This window comes from Miniopterus schreibersii, assembly GCF_964146895.1.
Source record: "Miniopterus schreibersii genome assembly, chromosome: 3".
NCBI classification, from domain to species: Eukaryota; Metazoa; Chordata; class Mammalia; order Chiroptera; family Miniopteridae; genus Miniopterus; species Miniopterus schreibersii.
In genome coordinates this window covers 103,330,581-103,356,224 of record NC_138103.1, presented here as the reverse complement: position 1 = coordinate 103,356,224, position 25,644 = coordinate 103,330,581, and the positions used below count along the sequence as shown (strand labels likewise).

The 25,644-nt window shown below is 51.0% G+C and overlaps 1 protein-coding gene across 2 annotated transcripts in view; it reads left to right on the top strand.

Moving 5' to 3' along the window:
* The window catches only part of ARL15 (ARF like GTPase 15), a 261,941-nt gene that overhangs the window by 121,805 nt on the left and 114,492 nt on the right, over positions 1 to 25,644 (top strand). For both annotated transcript variants that reach the window (XM_081132259.1, XM_081132258.1), the window contains one exon: positions 549 to 757. In XM_081132259.1, coding sequence (XP_080988385.1) covers positions 549 to 757 — 209 coding nt within the window. The remainder of the gene's footprint in view (positions 1 to 548; positions 758 to 25,644) is intronic.

Here is a 25,644-nt window from a genome sequence, read left to right as displayed (position 1 = left end):
TCCTGCCCCCGCACGTTGAGTGACGCCCTGTGTGGATACCGGAAATGCAAAGAGGCCTCGGCTGCGGCCCTGCTGACGAGAGCCTGCCGTGGAACCTGTGGGGACCGTGAGTGTGGTCATGCCACTGTCCCAAAGGCCAGGCTTCTAGTTTATCACGGACGCCAGCACTTCGACACGCCCGGGTGTTGTGCTTGTCTCTCCGACTTTCTAGAAGAGATCACACACGGCTGTCCCAGTCCTCGGTCAGTTTGTCCTGAGGCAGCCTTGACCGGTGTGCAGAGTCGTTCACTGGGGCTCTTCAGCAAGATCTGAAAACGCCCTCTCGACTGTAAGTCTGAGAAGCGCCCTGGCTCTTTCTCACCTGTTTTGATTGGAAAGGCACAGGGAGTGACCCTTCCACTTGGGTGTCGTCTCCCAAGGTCGTGTCCACCTCCTGGCTCGAATGTCTTCTCTGTCCCATCAACCGCGGCCCCGCAGTCAGTTTTCAAAAGCGACGCTCTTCCCAGCCGCGGAGGCCGTTTTAAACCGCGTGTGTTCTGTCTCGCCAGGGGCCGACCACATCCGGAAGTACTGGAGCCGCTACTACCAGGGCTCCCAGGGGGTGATCTTCGTGCTCGACAGCGCGTCTTCCGAGGGCGAGCTGGAGACGGCGAGGAACGAGCTGCACTCGGCGCTGCAGCACCCGCAGCTCTGCACGCTGCCCTTCCTGATCCTCGCCAACCACCAGGACAAGCCGGCCGCCCGCTCGGCCCAGGAGGTATGTCGCGCCGGGCGGGCTGGCTCGGCCTGTCGCGGGGTCGCAGGCTCGGGCCCGACGCCCGTCACCGGGGTACGCTGGGGACGCCGCCTCCGACGTGAGATGTGGCTTTCTCGCGAAGCCCGCGTCGATCTGACAGGAGCTGCTGTTCACGGGCCTCATTCCGCTCGGGGGGCGCAGACCTCATTTCCTAACCGTCCAGAGGACCCGTCGGGATGCTCTCCTCATATTTTAAAGGCCGGTGGCCTGGCGCTTTCCCGTTTCTCCCCCCTGCCGCTCAGGTGGGGCGCTCTCCCCTCCCAGGGAGGCGGCGTACTCCACGCATCCCGCATCCCCGTGCCACGCCTTGTCCCCGAGACGCTCGCTGCTGACCACGCAGGGGGCCCTGCATCGGCCAGGCCGAGACGCGGGCCTGGTCTCGCGGGTTCAGGGCCGGCGAAGGCGTTTTACTCCAGACCCGTCTCATCTCCTTGTCCACTTTCTTCCTTGGCCTCGGTCGCCGCCCTGACAGCAGCAGTGGATCCCGGCAGACTCAGCGCCTCGCCCAGCAGGGCTGCTCCGTGGGACCCCGGTAACAAGATGTGCAGATAGTTTTCAGAATTAAATTTCAGCGAATCCCGCTCTGTGCACAGTGGAAGGAAACCGCCTGATGGGTTCCTCTCCCCATAGCTTTCAGGATGTGTCCCCTCCTCCGGAAAATCGGGTGTTTCCTCAATGACCTCCAACGAGAGGGCTGGGAGGGTGACCCGGAGCTTTAGTTTGGAAAGTGGCTGAGCAGACGAGGACCTGACGTGTCCTGAGCGGCACCCCCAGGCCCTGTCCCGAGCCTGTAAATGGGAGGGAACAGTGTTGTTTTTATTGTGAGTCGGATTAATACGGATTATTTGCTTTGAAGTTTAGTTCATGATTACAAGGTGCTTTGCTGGAAATGTCAGGATGAGTTCGCGTGGGAAACGCTGTGCATTATACACATAACACTTCGTACAGATACTCTCGTGACGCGTATGTGATGAAACGCGACCTGAAATACTAGATGTAGTGCAAGTGGCCACATAACCTCAGATCACTCCATTCAGGTTACGCGCAATCGCTGAAAATATTTTTTTCTTTTTTGATTTTAAATATAAGAAACTGTTTCCCTGTTCCCCTGAGACACCGCAGAATTGAAACTGGCATGTCCCTTGCACCCAGCGTAGGCCTCGCGCTGGTCCTCGTAGGAAGAAAGGCTGCGGCGCTGAGTGGAGGAGGCTCCTTTGCGTCAGCGGATGGTTTCGGGGTGCGCGCTGAGTGTCGGCTGGTTTCGGGGTGCGCGCTGAGTGTCGGATGGTTTCGGGGTGCGCGCTGAGTGTCGGATGGTTTCGGGGTGCGCGCTGTGTGTCGGCTGGTTTCGGGGTGCGTGCTGTGTGTCGGCTGGTTTCGGGGTGCGCGCTGTGTGTCGGATGGTTTCGGGGTGCGCGCTGAGTGTCGGATGGTTTCGGGGTGCGCACTGTGTGTCGGCTGCCTGTCTCTCCCAGGCAGAGGGCAGATGTCTGGTTCATCTTTTAATAAGACAGAGACTGTAAGTGGAGAGCAGTCGTAGATGTGACGTGAAAACCTAGATTCCAGGCCCGCACCGCATGGACACGACTGACGTCCTTCGTGCATCAGTTGTAAATGAATTTTCCTCAACTCCTCTGCTCGTGATGGCAGCTACCAGCCGAGGACCGTTTACCGTGACGCGTTTCCCGCGTGTGTACACCGGCCACACCGAGGGCCTGCGAGCTGTCATGGGTCCTCGGTCAGGTCCCGTCACGGACCCTGGACTGTGTGACAACCGAAGCAAGTGCTCAGGCCTCGGGTCTGTGGGGGAAGGAGGGGCGGCCCCTGTCCTCCCGCTGCTGGGACGCCCGGGCTCTTGGCGTAGCCTCAGGGTGCGTGTTGAGACACTCCAGGAGTGTTTCAGGAGTTAAGTCAGTACCTTACCGTTAGCGTAAAAATGGAACTGTGAAACTGAATGTTAAACTTTAGAACCTTTTTTTTTATACGTCTTTATTGATTTCAGAGAGAGAGGAAGGGAGAGGGAGAGAGAGAGAGAAACATCAGTGATGAGAGAGTCACTGCACGGCCCCTGCTGGGGATCCAGCCCGCAGCCCGGGCCTGCGCCCTGCCCGGGAATCGAACGGTGACCTCCTGGTTCATAGGGTGACACCCAACCACTGAGCCACACCGGCTGGCTTGAATGTTAAACTTTTTATAAACAGTAACCTCAGGGTGTGTGGGAGCAGCAGCGGGGAAGAAGAGGGGCCCGACTGAAAGCGGAGCCAAGTCCCCGCTGCTGGGAATACGTTCAGAAGTGGCCACCTTACTTTTCTTCCCTTATCATGAAGGTATTACATGCCCTGGGCTGTGTTGCTTTTAAACATTTTTATTCACTTGTACCTGCTAATTTGTGTGCACTTTGTAGAATTTCCAAATGCTGAAAAGATGGTGCTTTACTCTGCACAATACCTGTGAATTTGGGGCAAAATCCTGTTCTTTCAGAACCAAGGGAAATGCTTTCGGTTTACCAGAAACCCCTGAACAGTCCTTGGATGCCGCCGAGAAAAGACGACTCACAGAGGCTCATCCCTCCTTCCTCCCTTCCCCTCCGAATTATTACATTTTGTGCTTAATGTGTTATGCAAAAATTGTGCAATTATTTATCCTGACACTGGAGTGAAACTTTTAGAATTCATTAGTCATTTCATGAGAAGACTGCAATGCTGCGTTTAGAAGCCGGTGGAAGCCAGCGAGACCCAGAGGCGGGAAAGCTGAGTTAGCGCTGGGCTCCCAGCGGGATGAAACCCAGCAGGAAGCCGCGGATATTTGGGTCTGTCCTCTGTGCTGTGAGGCTCTGTTTGGGGGGAGAACTGAGTTCAGACAGAAAGACAATGGTTAAAATCACTTCGTGAGCCGCAGACAGAGGGCAACATGCCCGATTATTTTATTGCCCTTTTATAAGGCAAGTGGGGTCTTGCACAGGGCAGTCCTCCGTCTGCAACACACCTGGTAACGACCTGCTTGAATGCAGCAGAATTTTAAGATTTTAACGTCTTGAGAATTGATAGTAGAAACTCCCCCCCCCCCAAAGCAGCTTTTTATTTTTTATTTATTTTTTGAATAGGAAAACACTGGGAGGAGGAACCCCCTTCTTTACATACTGTCCGAAAGCCAAGCAGTTCTTGCAACAGATGTTGGTCGTAGTCACTTTGGGGAGGTGTAGTTAGCATAGTTTTCCAGAATTTACTCAATCAGCTAGTTTTCTCTATAGAAAACATAACATAAAAATCTTAGACTTATGTCATGGGGCCCACGTGAATCAGGGAAAATCCTGGTCTAACTTAAATGATAAAGCTTTTAAAATGAGAGTCATCTGAAGGATGATTAGGTTGTTTTTTATTTGTTTTGATTGTAATTGTATCTAATTTGTTTTATAGCCCCCAAAGGAGAGCATACTTCGGTTCTGAAGTTATATGATAGATCAGGAGGATTTTATGAGAAGTTAAGTTAAAATAGTAGCCAATAAATGTAATCCTATTTCCCTCCGCCCCGCTGCCGACCATGAGGCTGTTTCCTCCTGGCTTTTCAGAGTCTGATTTTCGTTTCCTTGAGCAACTAGCACATCTTACAAAGCGACACGTTTTGTCAACGTGAAAGAACTAGCCCATCCTTCCAGCAGTGTAATCTGATTTGATATTTGTCCATACCCTTAACCCAGACGTATTTAACTTTTTCTGAAGTGCCGTGTTTACTATGTCCAGTGTTTTTCATTAAAGCGAATATTAAGAACTAGGGCAGCTGTGTGACACAGATGTTTGAAGTGGGAGCATGGGGCCGGGTGGCACGCTTGGTTCCCTGGCTCGTTAACTGTAGCACAAGAAAGCCCGGCCTCTGGCGGAAGGTCCGTGTTGAAGTTCAGATCTGCGGTCACACACGTCTCAGTTTTCATGCAGTTATAACTCCGTTTACTGTGTGATGTACATAGAATGTGTGTCCTGTTCCAAATGAACAGAATATAAATGTGAGAGGAGAATTTGCAAGTATTTCTGTCAAGATATAAAAATTACTTTTTTAGACTATGTTTTGTTTTGATTATAGATATTTGTATCTTTGAACAATACTTTCAATATTCAGTGTATCATGAATCGGTTATCTGGTTCTCACCTTTTAGTCTATAGGTGTCTTCTGGAGAGAGTGCTTTATGTTACTTGTTTATTACACGTCATTATGATTACTTCTTGATAAATATTTCTACATTGTGTACGTTTCCTGCTCCTACAAAGGGTCAGAGAGCATTTTGAGGGATTAGAAATGCTGGACAGTGTTTGTCTGTGAACAATAAGCTTCTGGTTTAAACTTTTATTTTATATTCTGCTCAACAGTTCTTTTGGTAGCTATGTGAGGCAGCAAATATCTGATTTTACATGACAAATTTTTTATTAGAAAATACAAAGCAGTGTTTAAATCACATAAAATACATAGCTTAATTTAACATTACTTTCTGCATATGGAGTGAAACGTGTGTGTTTGCAAAATAACCATTACAGAGTATCATATACTTTAAACCTTCGAAGTCTTCCAAGTCTCCTGACCTACCTCTGGCAGCGGCTGAGAATTCTGATTTGGCTTCACGGAGAGCATCGCGCATACCTATTGTGTGAGCAGCTTGCAGACTCCCTTCTGGGACGCACACTTGCTCTAAAACGATATGAGACGCACGTTACTTTCTGTCCATTCCTTACAGATGGGCTTCGCTCTGTTACAGTTGAATCTTGGGGGAAACAATTAGCGGTTTGGAAGCCAGTTTCCCACTGAATGACTCAGGGACCTGAAATTGTTTACTAACTCGCAAGAGAAGCCGAAAGAGCAGCCATTTCCATAGTCAGTTACAGAGGCGTCGTTAGTGCAAATATATTTTACAGAGCAGCTCTTAGCTGAGAATACTGAAACGGCCAGAATGTTTATTTATTGCACACTCAGGGAATTTTTTATATGCATTCCTTGAAAAAATTAATTTGTATATTTGGTCTCACTGATTCTAAGTCCAGCCACTGGGCCCCACCACTCTCGGGAGCTCTGCCTGCTGGGCTCGCACCGCCGGCCTGTTGGAGAACGTGCCCCGCCCGCTGGAACCCGACACAGTCCCGCTGACAAGCACAGTATCTAGGTGGGGTAACAGAGGAATGCGTTAGAAAATGTGGCGTTGTGCGCCCCAAAGAGTTCGTTACTCTCTCTTACAAGACCTCCACTCCTTTCCACTTGCTTTCTTTATTCAGTCCACGTATGTCTTTATTTCGTGTAAAGCCGGCAGATTTTGGAATCTCTTGTAGTTCCTACTGGTACTTGTTCCCCAACCAGGCGTCTGAGTGCCCCACTCCCCTCCTCCGCCCTCAGCCCTGCCCCCCCTCTGCCCCCCGCTCTCTCTGCAGTTCTCCGAGGCTCCAGGCTGGTCCCTCCCCAGACCTTCCTCTGCCCTGTGCCCTGCCCAGACCAGGAGAGCGGACTCCCTGCTGGTTTTCATGACACCCACCTTAAACGTCAGCATGACCTCCTGGTTCCTTCTAGTGTCGAGTGACGTGCCCAGAGCTTGCGTGTTGCTGTGCTGGGTCCTTGAATCCCCCTTTCTCACTCATGTTCATCTGGCTCTGGGAAAACTACTGAGAGATCACGAGTCCCACCCAGTTGTCCCGAGCACCCATGGCCAAGCCAGGTGCCCCCCTGACTTCCCCAGGCACCCTGGGCTTGTCCTAGTCATGACATTGGACTCCATGGCCTGTTAACTTTCCTCTCTACCCCCCGGATTATGAGCCCTCTGAAGGACGGGTGCGGCTCGGCCAGTGGGTGTCTCTGAACGAGCAGGTGCCTCCGAGTCCTGCCTCACGCGCTTCCCTCCTGGCTCAGCATCACCACCTTCCTTGGGTTCTTGCTCTCTTCACCCAGCCTGACTCTTCTGTTTCTACTCATGAATAGAAATATTTTCCTTTTCTTCTATGTCAGGCCCGAACTTTGATTATTTCTCCGGAACCACACCTTGATGAAACCTCACCGCTCTCACCCTGTTCCTAGTTTTAAAAACCTTGAATCTGTTAATTCTGTGTTTACAAATGTCTGTTTTCGAGTAAAGTCTGTGCACTTACAGTTGTGTTTGTCCGCTCGAGGGCCTTGCTTACAGCAGGTTACCACTTTCTTCCCCAGATCCCTTGTAGAAAGTGTTGGGACGTCGTCTAACGTGGTTTTAGAAGTTGCCTGTACTTGCACTACACAGAGCTTATTCCTGCGGCCGGCGTCCCAAACTGCCCCTTACCACTTGTTTCCAGACGGGGAGACCGGCGCGCAGGGAAGCTCCTGGGAATGAACACTGGGGAGGTGCTTTTAAAGCAGCGAATTCTGTTGAATGAAAACAAATCCCACTTTAGAATTAATAAAATTGTTTATTGCATTTGTGAAACATAGAAGGATTTTTAAAATTCTTCCCATTAACACTTTCTCTTCCTGCTTGTATCTGAGTAAAACACTATTATTTCCTGGGTCTTTTTGACGCAATATGCATTTGAGGGGTTGTACGGGTGAATTTCGCCCTCTCCATCTGTGTTTCAATTTTGTATTTTGTAAAAATTAGTATTTCATTAACCCTCAGTCAACAAAGGCAACAAGTGATTCTGTAGATGTTCGCAGAACCATGTTCTTGGCCCTTAGGTCCCTTTATTTATTTAGGGAAAGAAAACTCAGTTTAACTGCACTTTCCATCGCTTACACAGCCAATAAAACATTTGTCGATTTAAATTAATTTGAGGATAGACACATAGTTAACGTCAGTAAAGTGCTTTGAAGATAAAAAGCACAATAAGTGTTAGTTACTATCATTATGATAATTATTATCATTATTATTACATAGTGTCTGGTGAAAGCACCTTCGGTTGCTCTGGGACGGCTGGGAGCAGCGAGGGGCTGATCCGCTGGATGTCACCCAGGACTGAGATTCGGGCATCGCACTTTGGAGCTTTGTTCCTTCCTTAACAGATCGAGGGATGTGTTTGTCGATTCTCTTCCCTAGAGAGAAACAGACCCCCTGCAATGCAGACGGGGCAGACTCCTTTCGATAGGTCGGATGTTTTCTTGTGTAATTTCTAAAACAAAGCCTGAGGACTAAGTGTAGGTCTTCCGAAAAGGTTCTACAAATGTAGGCTTTGATTTCTACATAGTCAGAACCCTTTGTCAGGGAATTATTCCTGAGTCGCATAGAGCTTCGATTGATCATTTTATATAATAAAAATAATAGGGCATAATTATGGGAAGAAAAGATGAAAATTTAATTTTATTACAAAAATGAAAAGTAACTAAGGAGTTATAGGAATAAATACAATTAACTACATAAGTGACCTCCTATAAGAATATTTTAAGGGAGATTCTTTAGATTACTCTTTAGAGAGGAGACTTCAGGATTCAGCCAAATTCCTGACAAGATGCTGCAAGGATGGTCATCCCAAGTCAGAGACAAAGGAAATACTGAGACGTTTTAACAGGCAAACATCTGGAAGTCAGGTGAAGACGTGAGCAGCAGTCTGAAGAAGACACCCCCTCATATCAGTGCAAATAAACAGAAGGACCAGAGAGAGGAAAGAGGAAGGTGCCTGGAGCCCATGAATCACAATCGACAGCCCGAGGCTGTTGAGGGACCAGTTGCTGGAGCGATGGGGAGGCCATTCAGAGTGAGCAGCGGCCAGGGCCCAGCGGAGAGCGGGAAAGGCCTCGGCTCTGCGCGTTGCGTTGGAAGAATGGAGAGAAGGGACGAGGGGATGGGACAGCCACCGACACCAGCCCAGTTTTCAGGCAGCTGCACAAACTGTAGGCTGTACTGAAAGGTCCTGACCAGTAACCACAGCCAAGCCGACTGCACAGAGTCTGGGGCCAGCAGCGTTGTAATGAGGCCACCGTCCTTGACTTAAAACGCAGGTAAGAACAGTGAGAAGGTGGTGGCGGTGACTTGGAAAAGCTGTTGGGTTAGTGCCATGGTGACAAGCACGTAGTCTGGCTGGTCCTCAAAGGACAGAAACACATAATGAAAGATCCCGGCTCTCGTCGTTGGAGACGGATGGAAGGTCTGCCCCTTCGAGACAGGCAGCCTCCCTCCCACTTTGCCATGTTCCCGCTGTGCCTGTGACTGCGTGGGCCTTGGATCAACGCAGTGGCCTCGATGCGGGCAGTGGCCAGGTGCAGACTGAGCGCCCCGGGGAGACGCTCGCCCCCTTGGCGCATGGCGCTGGTGGAAGTGAACCCTCCGCACCTGTCGTTCGCCTGCAGAACCCCTGCTCCCTTTTGCTGACTGGCATCTGGAATCTCACTGCTTTACTTGCTCTAGTAGCATCTCTGTGTAGAAGTCCGTGTTCAAGCACAGACTCGATGACGTAACTGTTCACGTCCCTTGGATGTTTCTGTCTGGAGAGGAGGGTGCGCAGTGGTTTTGAGTGAGGCTGTGATCCGGCCAAGTGGGGAGGTCCCGCCGGGTGTCACCTTGCAGGTGCGTCCGTCCCCTCCTGCGGGCCTGCTGAGGTCTTCGCTGCGTCCGCTCTCCTGGCCTCCAGTGGGGAAGTCGAGTCCACTGTCTTTACAACACATTCCGAAATCTGAATTTATGCATGTTTCTGCAGGTTTGGGCAGCAAAAAATACCAATTTCCCATATTTCTATATTGACTTTGATGTTCTTTAATTAAAGCTCAAGTTTAGACATCTTTCTGTTTTTCCTTAATTAGTAATGGCTTTTTAATAACTTTTATGTTAATAAGCAAATTAAGCTCATTTTTTCGGTCAACAAGGGAAAACAGACTTTGAGGTGAGACATGAGATCACGGGATGGCTTGAGCCTGTTCGGGTTCACAGAATATTTTATTAATGCCACTGTGCTCCCTCGTCTGCACTTCACTGGAAGCTCTGTTTCCCCTCCTGTGGGGTCAGACTTCAGCAGAGTTCTCTGCTCTGGGGACACAGCCTGTCTAATGACTGCGTGTGGGCCGCCCCCTCTCTAATTATTCAGAGCACTCGTTCAGCAGTGGAGATGCCGGACGTGTAGGATGTTTAGTTTAAGCTGTACTCACTCCATCTGAGGCGCTAGACATTGCTGTAGTGGTAAAACAGTAGACTTGAGTCTGTGTTTTCATAGTTTCATCTGTTGAAAACGGAATACGGAATCGTCAGTCCTTTAAACCTGTTCTTACTTGGACTCTAGTCAGTCGAAATTCTGCCATATGGCTCTCCAGCCACGGTGAAGCGGAACTGAAAGATGTAAGCTATTAAAATTGTCATGTTTCTAAGACGTTAAAGCAGGAGGTCCGGCCGTAATTCCTGGGTTTACTTCCCTGAGATTATTTTTAGAGTAACAGCTCTTCTCTAGCGCAGCTTGTCCACAGATTCCTGCAAGTTTCTTACAAGCTGTGGTTGAGATACTTGATCTCGGTCAATCACGATTATAGACTAGCGTCCTCTAGAAATGCACGTCTGTCGTTTTCACGCGGATCCCCTGGAGTATTACATAACCTTTCACAATCCATTCAGTCTCGTCTTAGTGAGTAATCGGAATGATTAGTGCTTACCGACCTACCTACCTGTGTGTCTGTCTATCTGTGTGTGTCTGTCTGTCTATCTATCTATCTATCTATCTATCTATCTATCTATCTATCTATCTATCAATCATCTATCTATCAAATCTAAAACCTTGTGTTTGAGATAAAAATGGAAGCCCAACAAATGAGAGCATTACTGCCCGAGTGAGGCAGACGCCACCTCGAGCCCGTGATGGCTCCTTGCCCGTGGGCTGTGAAGGTGTGTAGGCCGACCTGCATTTTTTGTGCCGTGAGACTGACTGCCCAGCACACGGACTGGCTGCTGCCGGCCTAGGTCAGGTGCTGTGGGAATAATAAGGAGAGTTGTGTTCAACAGAATAAAGGAACGTTAGGGAGACCGAATTTGAGCTTTCCATAGGCGCTGCCCTATTTGTAGATACGCCTGCCTACCCGTCAACTGGCCAAAGGACGTATCCCAAAGATGAATGACACCGTGGTTCAGAATTTTAAGCATATTTTAGTGTTTTTTTAATTTCATTATTAACAGAACAACTGTGTTCATTCTTGCAGCCAGTGTGTCTTGCACCCTTGCTGTGTGCCAGGTACTATGCAAGGAGGTGCAGAGATGAACAGATCTGGCCCGTTTCCCCCAGTGCCTGCACGTCACGGACAGTGACGGTCTGTTGTGGAGAGGCGATGGGATGTGTGCAGGGCGCCGCGGGGACAGCAGGGACACGGGAGAGACTGACGCTCCTGCGAGCTGCACGTGTGTAGTGCAAGGTGTGTCTCACATACATCGTATCCGCTAGTTCTCTGGACCGTCCTGGGAGGCGTGGCCTTATTTCTTCACCTACTTTATAAATGAAGGTCCCAAAAAAGTAAAATAAATAAATAAATAAATAAATGAAGGTCCCAGAAATGAAGGAAAATTGCCCAGGATCCACCAGTCAACTGACCCAGGTCGTTGACATCAACTCGTCCGCCCTTCTCAGTCTCTGGTCATTGACTTAAAAAAAATAACAAAACCCTATTACCAGATTTTTCAGTTTTTCACTTACAGTTGGCACTCACTGCGCTGTTCGTTCCGGTGTGTTCATTATCAGCATTCATGCAGCCGCCAGAGCCACCTCCCCAGTGAGCCCGGTACCCACCCGGCGTCTTGCATAGTTGCCGCAGTATTATTGACTATATTCCCCGTGACTGTTTCTATAACTGGCAATTTGTACGTCTTGATGAACTCAGTCTTTACTGTTGTCATTAAAATACAACTCAGGTGCGTCTCACAAACTTTATTTAGAATTGTTCTTCTCTGCCTCAGAAACAGAAGTGCATTTCAGGGACTGGAGAAAGGTGGCCGTTTGTAAGGGGAGCGGAATGAAAACCTCGTGGAGGCTCGTCGGGGTGGGAGTGGGATGTGGTGAACGTCAAGCTGAACGGGTGTGACACTCGCCGTGGCGGGTGGGAAATGTCAGGCGGCACTGCCCCGCCCGCGAGCACGTGTGCGCCTGTCCGAGAGCCACGGCGTGTCCCCGGGGCCTCGTCTGAAACACCTTTCATGTGTCTCACTAATTGTTCCACAGACTAAACCCTGCGCAGAGCCCGTCACTCCTGAGACCACACGGGAAACAGATCTGCACTTCACGATGCAGATTTTCGAAATGCGTGTGTGTTTACATCCACATAGATTCGCACGTAAAAGAACCTGTTTCATAGCAGACCCTGGGTATCCCTCAGGATATAGTCTAAACTCCCCTCTGATGGCGAAGTCACTTGAACCCTGTGCAATGTTGATACTTACGAGGGAAAACAGTGCTTAAAAGTCATTTCTGCACATTTTCCAGAAACCGCCGTTTTATTTCAGAGGGGCCTTGCTAACCCACCCTAATGGGCCTTGGAGCGGCCAGACGAGGTGTGGGAAGCAGGTTGTCCCGCAGGCGCCCCCGCACCTGCTGCCCTGGGGCACTGAGGACCCGAGTGTCCGCTGCAGGAAGCCCCAGCTCTTCATTTAGGGGGAGACAGCGATAAAATGGAGTTGCTGACGGGGGCCCAGCATGTGGAGGGGGAGTCAGGTGACCCCACAGGCTCCTTACCCAGGGGCCGAGTGCTGCCCTGTGTTTCCAGCTCGTGCTGGGCCAGGTCTGGGTGCTGGTTTGGCCTTAGCGAGCCCTCAGGCTGCAGCCGGCACCCTGGCCTGGGCGGGGGGCTCGCTGTCAGGACGGCCGTCACATTTGAGGTGTGTGAAGGAGGCACGGCCCCCCGGACAAGCCCTCGGTGAGCCCTCGTGTTCAGCAGTGACACGGTTCTCTGTCACTGCCCAGAGCTCAGTCACGCGTCCGTTCGGCAGGAAGGGGCCGCATCTTCCAACCGGAGCCCAGCCTGCGGGTCGGCCACTCATCCTCGAGAACCCTTGCCCTCTGTCTGCATCTCAGCGCCTGTCAAGTGTGTGTGAGTGGACGGGATGTGATTATGACGCCCTAAGACTGTAAAAACACTCCCGACGTGTGCTGGTGCTGTCTCCTTACAGCCAAGACTTTGCGTGTGTGACGTATCGTGTGGCAGGAAAAAGTGATGAAAGTGGAAACAGTATTGTGTGGAGCTTGTTTTTCTGTTGAAAATACATCTAGATTTGAAACCTGCCGTCACATGATTTGGCAGGAGAAAGGTCAGCCTGACCGTGTGCGGGGTTGGGGCTTTGGCTGAGACCTGGTCAGAGTCGGCTCTGGAGCCGAGCCCAGGCAGGGAGGGGGGAGTCCGAGGAGGCCTGGTGGCCGCCGGACCGTAGGGCCCAGGCTGCAGGGCCTGTAGGGGACAGTCCACGGCAGACGGCTGATACTCTCGGGTCCAGGGCGGCCACAGAGGCTCTGTCATTGCGGCAGCCTCTGTCCTCCTGCCCTGATGCCGTCTTCTGGCTTCTGGCCTATGAGCCAAACAAGAAGACCTCCAACTTTTTGACTTATTTTTATAAAAATTATTTTATATTTTATGCCCTGGCTGGTGTTGCTCAGTGGTTAGAGCATTGGCTGGAGCACCCAAGGGTTTCGGATTCAATTCCCGGTCAAGGGCACAAACCTGGGTTGCAGGTTCCATCCCCGGCCCCGGGGGGGGGTGCCTGCGGGACGCAACCAGTTGGTGTGTGCTTGTCACATCCATGTTTCTCTCCCCACCCTCCCCTCTACTCTCTAAAAATCAATGGAAAAATATCCTCAGGTGAGGGTTAACAAAAAAAGCTATTTTCTATTTCATGCCTCGTTGCCTGTTTCAGTGTGTGTTTGTCTAAGGGCTGGAGCGTCTGCTGCGTCCATTCCTTCATTTCCCCTTTAGTGTGTGCTCCTTGGGCACCTGCCTCCCCGCCCAGGCGACCGGCTCTGCTCGGCGGACCAGCCCCTTCTCTCCTGCAGGATCGACTGCAGCAGTCGAGGCTCCTCTACAGGAGCCAAGAGGATTCCAAGTCAGTTCTGGGCATTACTTGGAATAAATCTATGCATAGACCTTGACAAGGAGACCACTTCTATACATACATTTTGCCCCGAAAGCTCTAGGCTCAGCATCACCGCTTCCGTATCCAGTGCTGTTTTCGTTTAAGGTTCAGCAGCCTGCCCGTTAGCCGCCTGTGAGAAGCTGGGGGTGGGGGCGGGATGTACGGAAATGCGTCTGACTTGGGGTGTCTCGGTTTCCAGGACCCCTGCCAAGCGCTGGCAAGCCCAGAACGGTAGAGCTGGCACCGTCCCCGCGCCCCCGCCCTCGCGGCCTCCCCGCCAGACGCCTGTTCGAGGCGTGACCTGGATCCCTCGCGGGCCTGCTCCGGCCCGGCCCGGCGCACTTCTTCTTTTTTTTTTTTCTTTCTGTTTCCTCATCTTTTCATCAAGTCTCGCTCGGTCATTAAGTTAAAGAAATGCTCCCAAGGCCGGTGCCAAAACGTCTCTGCCCTTCCCCTCCGTGGCACTCGCCCAGCTGGCAGACGACAGGTGGGCGCGCCACCTGGGGACCAGCCCACTTCCCGAGCAGATGGGGTTCACTGTCCGGGGACGGCCCACACGGGGCTGCGAGCAGACGCTCTGCAGACAGTGCCCGCACCCGGATTGCCCCTCGCCCTGTCTGCACGGGTGGTGGGAGGTCTCCCGCCTAAGACTTCCAGCCTTTTAGCTCCTGAGAAATCAAGTCCCCGAACACTAGGACAGGTGTAGCTGTGGAATTTGAACAGTGACCCTAAAGCACAGGCCTGTGAAAACACTCGCCAGCGTTTGCCAGAAGGTGGTTTGGCTGGCGCTGGCCGTATGGACGCTGGAAGTGGCTTGTCACCTCTCAGTGGCACCATTTGGATTTAAACTCCTTTGTGGGGAATGATCGTCAGCGTCCCAAGTGTCGAGGAAGCGGTTTCTTCTGCGGCTGCCGTATTTCCTTGTTTTGTTACAAATAATTGAAGAAATGTGGAAGTGGCTTCGTCTGATTTCCAACCAAGTACTTAAAATGTAGAGGAAATTTAATCTAGTGAAACTTGTTTTTCAATAAGAAAATGCCAGTGCTTGCAGTCCTGCCTCCCAGCCACAGACCGAGCATTAGGGCACGTGACTCACGCGTGCCAGGGAGAGGGTGCAGGGGCCTCCTCGGAGCAGCCCCGCACCCGGCTGCGGGGAGCTGCGGCCTGAGGCCCCCTGAGGAGGGTCCACGGCTCCCTCACTGTTCCCTCTCCCCCCGCCCTCCCGTGAAGTCACGGAACATGTAAGAACGTGTAGAGCATAACATATGTGTAGTTTAAAGAGTATGAACTCGCAGGCCTGTGCCCCGCTGCCCACCCTGGGCGCACAGACCCGCAGTGCCCGGTTCGCCTCTGCGCCCCTCACTCCTGCGCCGCCCCCAGCCCCCAGGAACCTCCGTCGTGGCTTGTGTGTTGCCACTTCTTTGCCTTTTACACTCTGCCACCTGCGTGCGTCTCTCCTGATATTCGCTTGCAGTGACTTCCAGCCCGCGAGCCGCAGGAATTTCTAAACACCCAACACCTGACTGTGTAGTCGGGCACTGGCCTCTCCTCGGATTGGCAGATAAAACAATAGCCGCCACCACACCGCAGCGGCCGGGTGGGAGGCGTAAGAACTGTACCTATTTTTTGTCAGATCGGCAAAAAATCCATCTTTGGGTGTGCGCAGGTTTTGGCAGTCGGTTTACAGGTGAGCAGTTAGTGTCTGAAAAAGGCGGAAACGCGCCGGTCGGCTGCCTAGCTGGGCCCGCGTCTTGAACGTGACGGAGATTGGGGGTCACACTAAACGTGTTCTTCTGAGCTTTTCCTGTTTTCGGCCTTGGTCGCCTGTCTGAGATTCAGCCGTGTTCCCCGGGGCTGCGACCCGTTTCTCGTCGTTGCTGCGTCCTGTCTGTCACGTGAATGTGTCCCTCTCCTGTTGGGGACGTTTCCGCTGTGCGGATTTACAGGCACCACTGCCGAGCGCGTCCCTGAACGTACCTCACGCGTGTGCGCCGCGTTTCCCGGTGGTCGTCCCCCGGGGACGCGCTCACAGGGTAAACGCATTCAGCCCCGCGAGGAGCTGCCCAGAAGTTTTCCAGAGCAGACACAGCCTCCCTCCTGCTTACCCGTGTCAGCCTGAGGAATCATCTGGCTTTTTACTTTTGCCTGTCTTCACATTTTCTAACCGACTGTTGCTGTTGAATATAAGAAGTCTGTATTTGTACATTGATTTTCATAGCTGCCAAATTTGCAGAGTATTAGCAGTTATGACTTATCTGTACAATCTTTGATTTTCCTGCGTGTGCGATCCCATCAGCGAGTGACGGTTGTCTCCTCTCCATGTCCTGCGGCCTTGCCTTGTCTTCCTGCGCTGACTCTGGTCTCCAGGACGAAGACAGGCCCCTGTGACAAAGACTCGGTCTCTGGGATGGTTTAGAGTGGGACTGGCTACCAGGGGAGAGCCCTGAAACCTTTCCCTTCAAGTGGAACGTTGGCGGCAGGCTGCTTATTTATTTACGTACTTATTCAGATCCAGGCCCCTAACCCAGAGAAGGGTGAAGGGCGCGCTTGGGAAAGGGGTCCTCTCCTGCTGGGAAGTGGGTTTTATTATGAATCGAGGTGGACATTTATCAAATGCTTTCTATACTATCGAGAGGATTATGTGGTTTCTTCCCTTATTAATAGTAACCTATTAATGTGGTAAATTGCCTGAATTTATTATCTAATATTTAATCGCCCTCGCGCCGTATTGGATGGGATGGCCACGGAAGAGATGTCAGGAGTTCTCTACCCTTAATTAGCCTACAGTCTAACTGAAGAGACAAAACATGATTAAAGAGAAGCTAATGGTGCCGCGAGGGGAGTTTGTAATTATTTGCCACATTAATGAGGCTTTGAGCTCAGTCAGCAAGAACCGTGGGTCTGCCGTGGGCTGGGCCGGCCTCCTGGGGGGATCCTGGAGCCGAGGCCGCAGTGGCTGTTTCTCTTTTAGACGCTGTGACTGCTGCCGCTTCGATTTACCAGATCCCCGGCTTCTTGAGATTTTAACACAGTCTCGGGCCTCGTTCCCCGTGTGAACGTTGCTGCTTCGTGAGGTTCGTTGCCCCTTGTCTGACAAAACCACCCTGAGAGTGCTCGGTTCCCAGCCAGTGGCTCGCTGCCGCCCAGTGTTCGGGTCATTAGTCCCATCCTGCTACAAAATAAGCTTCATAAATATTTGGACTTCCTTCCCCTAATCAGTGGCTCGATCCGCAGGGCTGACTGGGAAGAGTAGTAATTGGGAGCAGGTTAACTCAGCAAACGCGCGCCCAGGACCCGGACAGGGCTCCGCGGGCTCAGAGCTGCCCTCGGGCCGCCGGCCGCCCCGGGAGGCTGGGGCTCAGTGGGACTGCGGGGCGCCGCTGGCCGTGACCGGGGGAGGGAGTCTCGCTCTCCTTCCCTTTGGCAGTGATTGTGCCTCGTGGTCTGGGCTCCTCTGCCTTCGAGAAGGCCGAGCGGGTCCTCCCCACACTGCCCGGTGGGGCGGGCGCTGGAAGCCTACTCTCCAGTGGCCAAAACAGGTTATTTTCCCCGGTTTTCTTGAAAAGCTCTGTGTGTACACACACCTTTGTTCTGTTGTACTTGACCTAGTCCTGCGGCTTTTCTTTTGTGATTCTTCACTCTGCCTTTCTGCCATTTCAGTCATACACCTGCTACCCACAGACCTTGGTCCTCACAGCTCCTCGGCCGTGAAGTGAACGGTTTTCTTTTCTTGGTCTTCTGTGTTTCGCTCTGTTATCTGTGCTCAGTTTTGATCGTCTTCCGTGTGCTTTCTGGAGGCAGCCACGCTGGTGGGCCGTGTGTCTGCCACGTTAGCATGAAGATGGTCGAGAGCGGTGCCCGGGGTGATCACATCTGTGGTGACAGTCAGCTGATAGGCACAGCGTCAGGATCGCGCCTGACGTTTGGAGCCGTCGAACCTCATTCCTGTCGGCCGTCCTGGGTAGCGGTGTGCCTGGCCCCCGCCGCTGGCACTGTGAACATCTCGTGCCAGCGGAACCGAGTCGCGCGGCTGCCCCCCCGCAGGCCGCCGTGCCTGGGAAATGCCCCCGCGGCCGGCGTCTGCCGTTCCCTTGGCTGCTTCCCGAAGGTGGAGAATTAAAAGAACCCAACCGTAGCGTGTTTTTGGTTTCTGCTATTAAGGAGATTGCTAATGTAGCACAAAATCATGGTTTAGTTCATTTATTTATTTTTTAAAGTATGGTTTTATTGGCTTCAGTGAGAAGAAGGGAGAGGGAGAGAGAGGGAGAAATATCCATGAGCGAGAATCATCGATTGGCTGCCTCCTGCGCGGCCCTACTGGGGCTTGAGGCCTCGTCAAACCAGTGACGTCCCGGTGCCCAGGGGGACACTCAGCCAACCGAGCCACCCCGGCCGGGCTGTCACGGTTCAGTTTAGAGACGCTGAGATGTCGCCGAAAGTTGTCAGCAGTTCCCTCTGAGGTTGCGTGACTGTGGGTTCAGCCACGGCTCCTCTGCCTACCAGATTTACAGTGAAAACAATCTATTAACCCAGCTTTGAACAGGGTTTGAAATGGATCATTTAAAGTGTAAAAATTATTTGAGTATAAAATATGCCTTCACTTTGCTGTGAGATTCCTCTCCTCCCTTGTATCTCCCTGATTGGTCCTTATGTTTTCAAATCACGAAGCCATCTGCCTGGAGGAGCTCAGTGCTGATTTTTGCAAAAAGCAAACCCAGAGCCCGGAAAACGAAGGCCCGATTCATTGTACTTACCTTCAGGCCAGGTGCCTCACTTCTCTTAACCATTCCGACTTCTTTTAGTTCCTATTTTAGGGGCTGATGCATATTTTGCGGCTAATTAGCCACAGATTTCATGCAGCATCAGGACGACCTGGGGATGAGTAGCAGGCTGGGGCTGGTTTTCTTTGCTTCTGCCTCCCGTCTGGAGGGTCACAAAATGGACCCCACTCAAGGTCAGCAGTTACCACGGTAAGAAACCTCGTCAGCCCAAAGCCCGAGGAAATTTACAGGTGACGAGTGTACATTTAAGTTACCACAACCTACACGTGCAGGAGTTCCATCGTTTCAGTGCCCCTTCCCCGCCTGTGTGTCCTAGGGTCTCTCTCGGGCCGTGAATCGCTTCCCTAAGGCTCCCGGGAGCAGGGTGAGGCTGTTTGCACCTACAGGTGCTGGAACTGAAGGGCCACAGGCGGGATTCTTTTTTTAAATTTACCTTTATTGTTGAAAGTATTACAGATGTCCCCCTCTGCCCCCCATTGATCCCTCCCCCCAGGCCTTCACCACACTGTTGTCTGTGTCCATGGGTTATGCTTATAAACATATAAATTCTTACGTTAATTTCTCCCTGCCCCCTTACCCGCCCCCACCTTCCCGCTGAGGTCCCTCCGTCTGTTCCATGCTTCTGTGTCTCTGGATCTATTTTGTGCATCAGTTTATTTTGTTCATTAGATTCCACGTATGAGTGAGATCATGTGACACTTGTCTTTCTCTGACTGGCTTATCTCACTCAGCATAATACTCCCCAGGCCCCCCCAGGCTGTCTCAGAGGGTAAGGGATCCTTCTTTTTTACAGCTGCATAGTATTCCCTGGTCTAAATGTCCGAGGAAATGCTTGACATGATTTCAGTCTTCTTGAACTTGTGGAGACTTGTTTTGTGACAGACGGGGTTTATTTTAAGCCTATAAGTTCCAGTGTGATAATATGTCCAAATCTCATTAGACCTGACCCAGGCTGGTCTGAAGTGTCCAGTGATGAGGCTCATGTGTGGTCCCAGGAGCCTCAGGATACTCAGTTACTCGTAAGGCTGGCTGCCCGGAGACCCTTCCACCTCCTCCTGCGTCCTCAGTCATGGTTTCTGCGACCAGCCCCGGCCGTCCTCCTAGTGCAAACCTTCCAGGAGAATGGAGGCACCTGGAGTGTTCTGAAGGTCGAGGACAGCTTCATTCTGTATCTAAGAACACAAGTTTTAGAACTTTTTGTCTAATAAATTGTGCAGCAATTTGCATGCGACTAAGTGAAGGGGATTTTTAAATATTTTATGTATAATCACCAAATGTTTTAAACCGATACTGCCCTGGCCTGTGTGGCTCAGTGGTTAGAACATTGGCCGGTGCACTGAAGGGTCTCAGGTTTGATTCCCAGTCAACGGCACGTACCTGGGTTGCAGGTTCCATCCCAGGCCCTGGTCGGGGCATATGCGGGAGGCAGCCAATCAGTGCGTCTCTCACATCGATGTCCCCCCCCCCTTTGTTTCTCTCTCCCCCTCCCTTCTACCCTCTTTAAAAATCAATGGAAAAATATCCTCGGGAAAGGATTAACAAAAAAATAAAAATAAGCCAATACCAACCAGGCTGTTTGTAGTAAAGGACTGATCCCCACCCCCACCCCCGCCACACCCAGCGCTGAGCAGTACTTGGGTCTGTGTGTTCAGTGAGGTGAGACTCCTGGTCCCACGTTTGGAAGTCGTGGCCACGGCCACTCCGTCAGAAGTCCCTCAGTGCCTGTTCTCAGCTTCTGAGCCTGTCACAGCCGGGGACTGGCCTTGTCTTTGGGTCACTGCTCCAGGCAAAGGGTAAGGAAGGGAGACCAGCAGGAGTGAAGAGTAGGATTGATAATGCCACGAATCGAATTCTGAGGCTGGTTAAATACCATTAAATGAAACAAAGATCAGTCTATGACATATTTGATCCTGATCATTTCCCAAGCCCTCTGCACTCCCGGGCTAGGACAGTCCTTCCTTTCTGGTGTCCGCACGCTCAGGGACGACTGGACAGGGCGGGCGTGTCGCACCGGCTCCCCCAGAGCGAACGAGCTCGGCTCTGCCCGAAGCCCAGCACCCAGGACATAGTGCTTCTGTAATTTCAGTGAGGTAGCTCCTCACATTTCGTGGTTTTTATTAAAATCTGAGTATACATACACGAGGACTTTAGCCAAAGAAATATACCTGAACCATAAGACAGCTTCACGGAGGGTTTGTAAATACAGCCACTCCCGCCCAATTACTTTAAATCATGTTCAGTCTCTTAGCAGCTTCCAGGATGATGTTTCTCAGCTCCCATCACACCCTGAAAATGTGCCTGCGAGAGTGAAATCAGTTGCAGTCCTCTCTGCCAGAACGGGGTGCCACACCCTTGGCAGGTAGGCGATGTCTCCATGTGTTTGCAGAATTACTGAGCATTAGCACTCGGTCCTCCAGAGAGGGCTCAGCCCTGCCCCAGCCCACATGCAGCAGTGCCGCAGACCAAGCAGCTCTGGGGGGAAGGCAGTGCCAGGGCCCCCCCAGTTTGTGCATGCAGGGAATTGGGGGTGAGCGTGGTGTTGAGGTGGAAGGGCCGACATGGTGATTGTTTTTTCTGTTCCACTTTTCTCCTAAAGAGGGAGAGAGAATGAACTGAAATAGACCACTGTCAGTTACAGCCTCTGGATCCTCTCCCAAGAAAGTCAGCACCACTGTGGTGGCCCCAAAATGATCCTGCTCCCCCACCCCTCTGGGAGCATCCAGATCTCTAAGACTGGACAAGCCCAGGAGTAGCCTTGCCCCACCCAGCTGCTCCATCAGCCATCTGTGCACTGACTCTCGGCTCCCAGGCTGAAGCTGGCGTCCTGCACGGCCTCCTGGGCCTCCTGTGGGTTTGGTCACACAGGCGAGTGCCAGGGCCATGCACCGAGGTGAAAGGTGCAAGGGGCTCCAGGGCCCCTGGGCCCTCCCCCGAGCCTGGCCTCCGCCACCTGCCCCCCTGGAAGACTTCCTGACCCCTCTGAGATGTGATCCCTCCCCAGGACGGGTGCTCAGCCCCTGGTTGCCATGGCACCCTGGCTGTGGGGATAACCAGCCCACACCACTCAGTCATCTCGTCTGTGAGGCCGAGTCCCACACACCCACCCTGCTCCTTCACTGGACCTCAAGATTGATTAGGAAACCTTGGTTGAGCCCTAGCAGGTTTGGCGCAGTGGATAGAGCGTCAGCCTGGCGGACTTGAGGGGTCCCGGGTTCATTTCCGGTCAAGGGCATGTACCTTGGTTGCAGGATCCATCCCCGGCCCTGGTCTGGGCACATGTGGGAGGCGACCAATCGATCTTTCTCTCCCTCTCTCCCCCTTTCCCTCTCTCTGAAAAGCAATGGAAAAAATATCCTCGGGTGAGCATTAAAACAACAAGAAATCTTGGTTGAAAAATGAACAGCTGAGCAGCGTGATGAACCTTCCTTAGGTGGTGCTGGCCTTTGAAACAGGAAAAAACTCCCATATTAAACAGTTCTCAGAACCTTAGATGTTGTGCAGACCTCACGGTTCTGTCTGACGGCCGCCATGTGCTACAACCATAACCGATGATTTACGGTGCGAAGCTTTGGAGCTGAAAGTTTGGCAGCTTAGAGACCCATTGTGTGCTAGATGCTTATTAACATAACAAATGCATTTCTGGAAGCTCCTAAATACAGAGAAATGATTGTTTATTTTTGCTGTAATTGGAGATGTTTTTCTCATGGAAAAACTTTGACCTGAAGCGGCAAAATGTGTCACATTTAAATATGTCCAGATCTGTTTCATTGTCATTGTCCATCTAAAATGCATTTAATCCAAAAAATAAAAATAAATAAAAAGTAAACTGCATTTAATCTTCGCAAGGCCACCCCTGCAGCTAGTGAGGCGAGTGAAGACACACTTCCCACAGTGTAGACTGTTCCAGAAAAGTACTTACAACTGAAGTGGGCCCTCAGTCCATCCCGGTCGCACCAGGAGCTCTCCCTGGTTCCCCGAGTCCCCACTGTGTGAGCGCCACGCGGACCCAGGGAGCACACGCTCGCCTCCCTCTTGTTCCGTGGCAGACGCCGAGGTTCTTCACCCATCAGCGGAAGACAGCGATTCCCCCGGGGCAGGGTCGCGGCCTGAAGAGCTGCTTCCTTACGATGACACCAAAACATGCTTGGGAGGGTTCCTCCTGGCAGGTGTGTGAATGCCCCTGAGTGTGTGGTTTCCGAAGGGATGTAGCTCAGCCACGTGGCGACTCGCCCTCAGCACCCGTGGAGCTAAACGCTAAAGTCAGCTGCAAGGAAAGCCAGTCCACGCTCCCTTTGGCGGCCTTTCCGGACTCTGAGAGTTGCTTCGTGTCCAGCAGGGCAGTGTCCCCCTCCTCCCCAGGTTGCACAACAGGCAGCCGTTGACTCGAGTTCAGCGGTCAGGTCGAGTAAGAAATACCCAGCTTTGGCCTGGCCGGTGTGGGTCAGTGGTTACATGTCATCCCAGGTCCAATTCCCCGTCAGGGCACATGCCCAGGCCTCGGGCTCCATGCCCAGTAGGCAGTCCGTCGATGGCTCTCTCTCACATCAATGCTTCTGTCTCTCTCCCTCTCCCTTCCTGTCTCTGAAGTCAATAAAGATAGATATTTTTTAAAAATTTCTGTTGATTTTTTTAGAGAGAGAGGAAGGGAGAAAGAGAGAGAGAAACATCGATGATGAGAGAGAGTCATCGATCGACTGCCTCTTGCAGGCCCCCAGTTGGAAATCGAGTCTGCAACCCGGGCGAGTGCCCTGACCAGGAATCGAACCGTGATCTCCTGGATCCTAGGTCGACGCTCAACCGTTGAGCCACCCTGGGCAGGCGAAACTTATTTTTCTAAAAAAAGAAATACTCAGCTTTAAATATTAGAATCACACACTGGTGAGATTCTCACAAGAGGAGGCCCCGGAGAACCGAGACCCGTTGAGTGGACTCATGTTTTCCTTCCCAGAACATGAACACATCGGCTGGGGGGTGTCAGACAGTCGGTTTGCTCTTTCTCGAGTCTACAGGTTTGTGATACAGCCCACCCCAGTGCTGCCCCCCGGCTCAGGAGTGGGACCCCCTGGAAATAGTTATTGCAGACAGATAGACTAAATGCTTTTTGAGGGCTTACTGTAGTTGAAACATTTCAAACTTAGGCTAAGTAAAAAACACACAAGGACCAATAACTAGACGTAAGAAAACTGTATAATACATACGCTTTCATGAATGCCGTAAAAATCTGTATTTCTTGACTTACACTATGAACTGAATCGTGGGCCCTCAAAATCCATATGTTGCAGCCCTAACCCCCAACGTGACTGTATTTGGGGATAGGGCTTTTAGGAGAAGGTAATCAAGGTCAAGTGAGGTCATGTGGGTGGGGTCCTAATCTGATTGGATTGGTGGCCTTTGGAGAAGGGGAAGGAGACCCTTCCCCCCCCCACAGCCTGGAGGATCAGCCTCTGTTCTCTGTGCCACCCAGTCTGTGGCATTTTGTGGTCACATCTGAGCTGACTAAAGCAACTTATAGACTTGAAATTTAAAAGGTTTCAGGTCCCCACCTTCTTCCATAAGTGAAAGGAGTTGCCCGGCCTCTCTCCCCGGGTGACAGGACAGGGCGTGGTCTCCTTCAGCGCCTGCTGAGTTGCTCTGGTGAATGAACGTCTCAGGATCTTCCTTTAAATCCCCATTTGATATTTATATTTTATGAATTGAAACTATTTTGAGCATGAGTATTTATTTTAAATTAATATTTAAATACTTGGTTTTAACATGTTTCCATGATTATGAAAAAAAACTACAAAACTTTAGGCTTCTGTGTTTTTTCCTTGGGGATGGTGAGGACAGGATTCCAGGAAAAATAACTTTGTAGCCATGTCTAGATGCCCACTTAGAAAATCGCTGATGGGCTGAAATCGCCCACCCCAGAGGCACCTCTGAAGAATTGTCATGAAGATGAGAAGCTGGACGAGGGATGGATTCCCTGAATTCTGTGCCACGTGTCAGCAGCAGCACCGAGGGCCTGTGGTCGGCAGCAGTGGCCTTTGTGTCCTCCCTCCTCCTGACTCTGCCTCGCTTTTGTGAAATACGTAAGAATTTCTAACCTTCAGGAACACTTCTGTTTTAGAGGGCACCCGGCTCTGTGTCCCTGTGGAATCCCCGGGTCCCCGCTTCCTGGAAATGACACCCTCCGGAAGCGCTTGTGAACCCAGTGTCCCCACTGCAGGGCCTGGCCGTGGAAAGTGCTCATAGACGGTTGTTTCTTGAAGGGTTAAATTACTACACATTTTAAGTTTGTTTTAAATCTTTGGTGTTCTAACGCAGGTTACATCACCGCCTGTACCCTTTGCCCAATTTTCCACAGGCTGTCGAGCTAATATCCATGCATCCAATTCATTTAGGAAGAATACCTAGAAAAGGAGATTTTTAAAACTTCTTTCTTATTGACAGTTAATTTTCCTATATTTAAAAATAAAAGGAAGGGTACTCAAAATGAGTTTTAGAACGTGTCGATGTTATGTAGGTTTGTGAGTGAAAAGTAATTTTCAGGCAGTGGGACTTTGTGTTACTGCTTAATTTTGGGACCTACTTGCTTGGTGCCTGGTTCCCTTCTAAGACTCCTGGTTATATTCAGTTTTCTTTCAGCTCTTTATTCTGTGGTTATTGGGTTGGACGGCTTCGGTTCTGCTCAACAATGGGTGCTTTGAGGAGTGAACTTCAATGCATAATTATCCAGTGAAATCATAGGGAAGCGATGAGATGACAAAAAGCCAACTTATTTTCAGTAACTAAAAATAATGCTACAATATAGGCATTAATCCATGCTTGGATATTCTAGCATCTGACTTTATCCCGCTCGCTTTACTTATTTATATGAACTTTAACTTAAAATTATGAATTTTTATAATACTACTTGCTATTTATCTTTCAACATCATTTACTTTTTAAAAAGTAATACATTAAATCTAACATTTTAGTGAAATCCAAAACCTACTGAGTCCTTTTGAAGTTAAATAAAGGCTTGATAGCAATTCATTTAAAGCATTCTTTTCCCTCTTTGTCACTGTAGT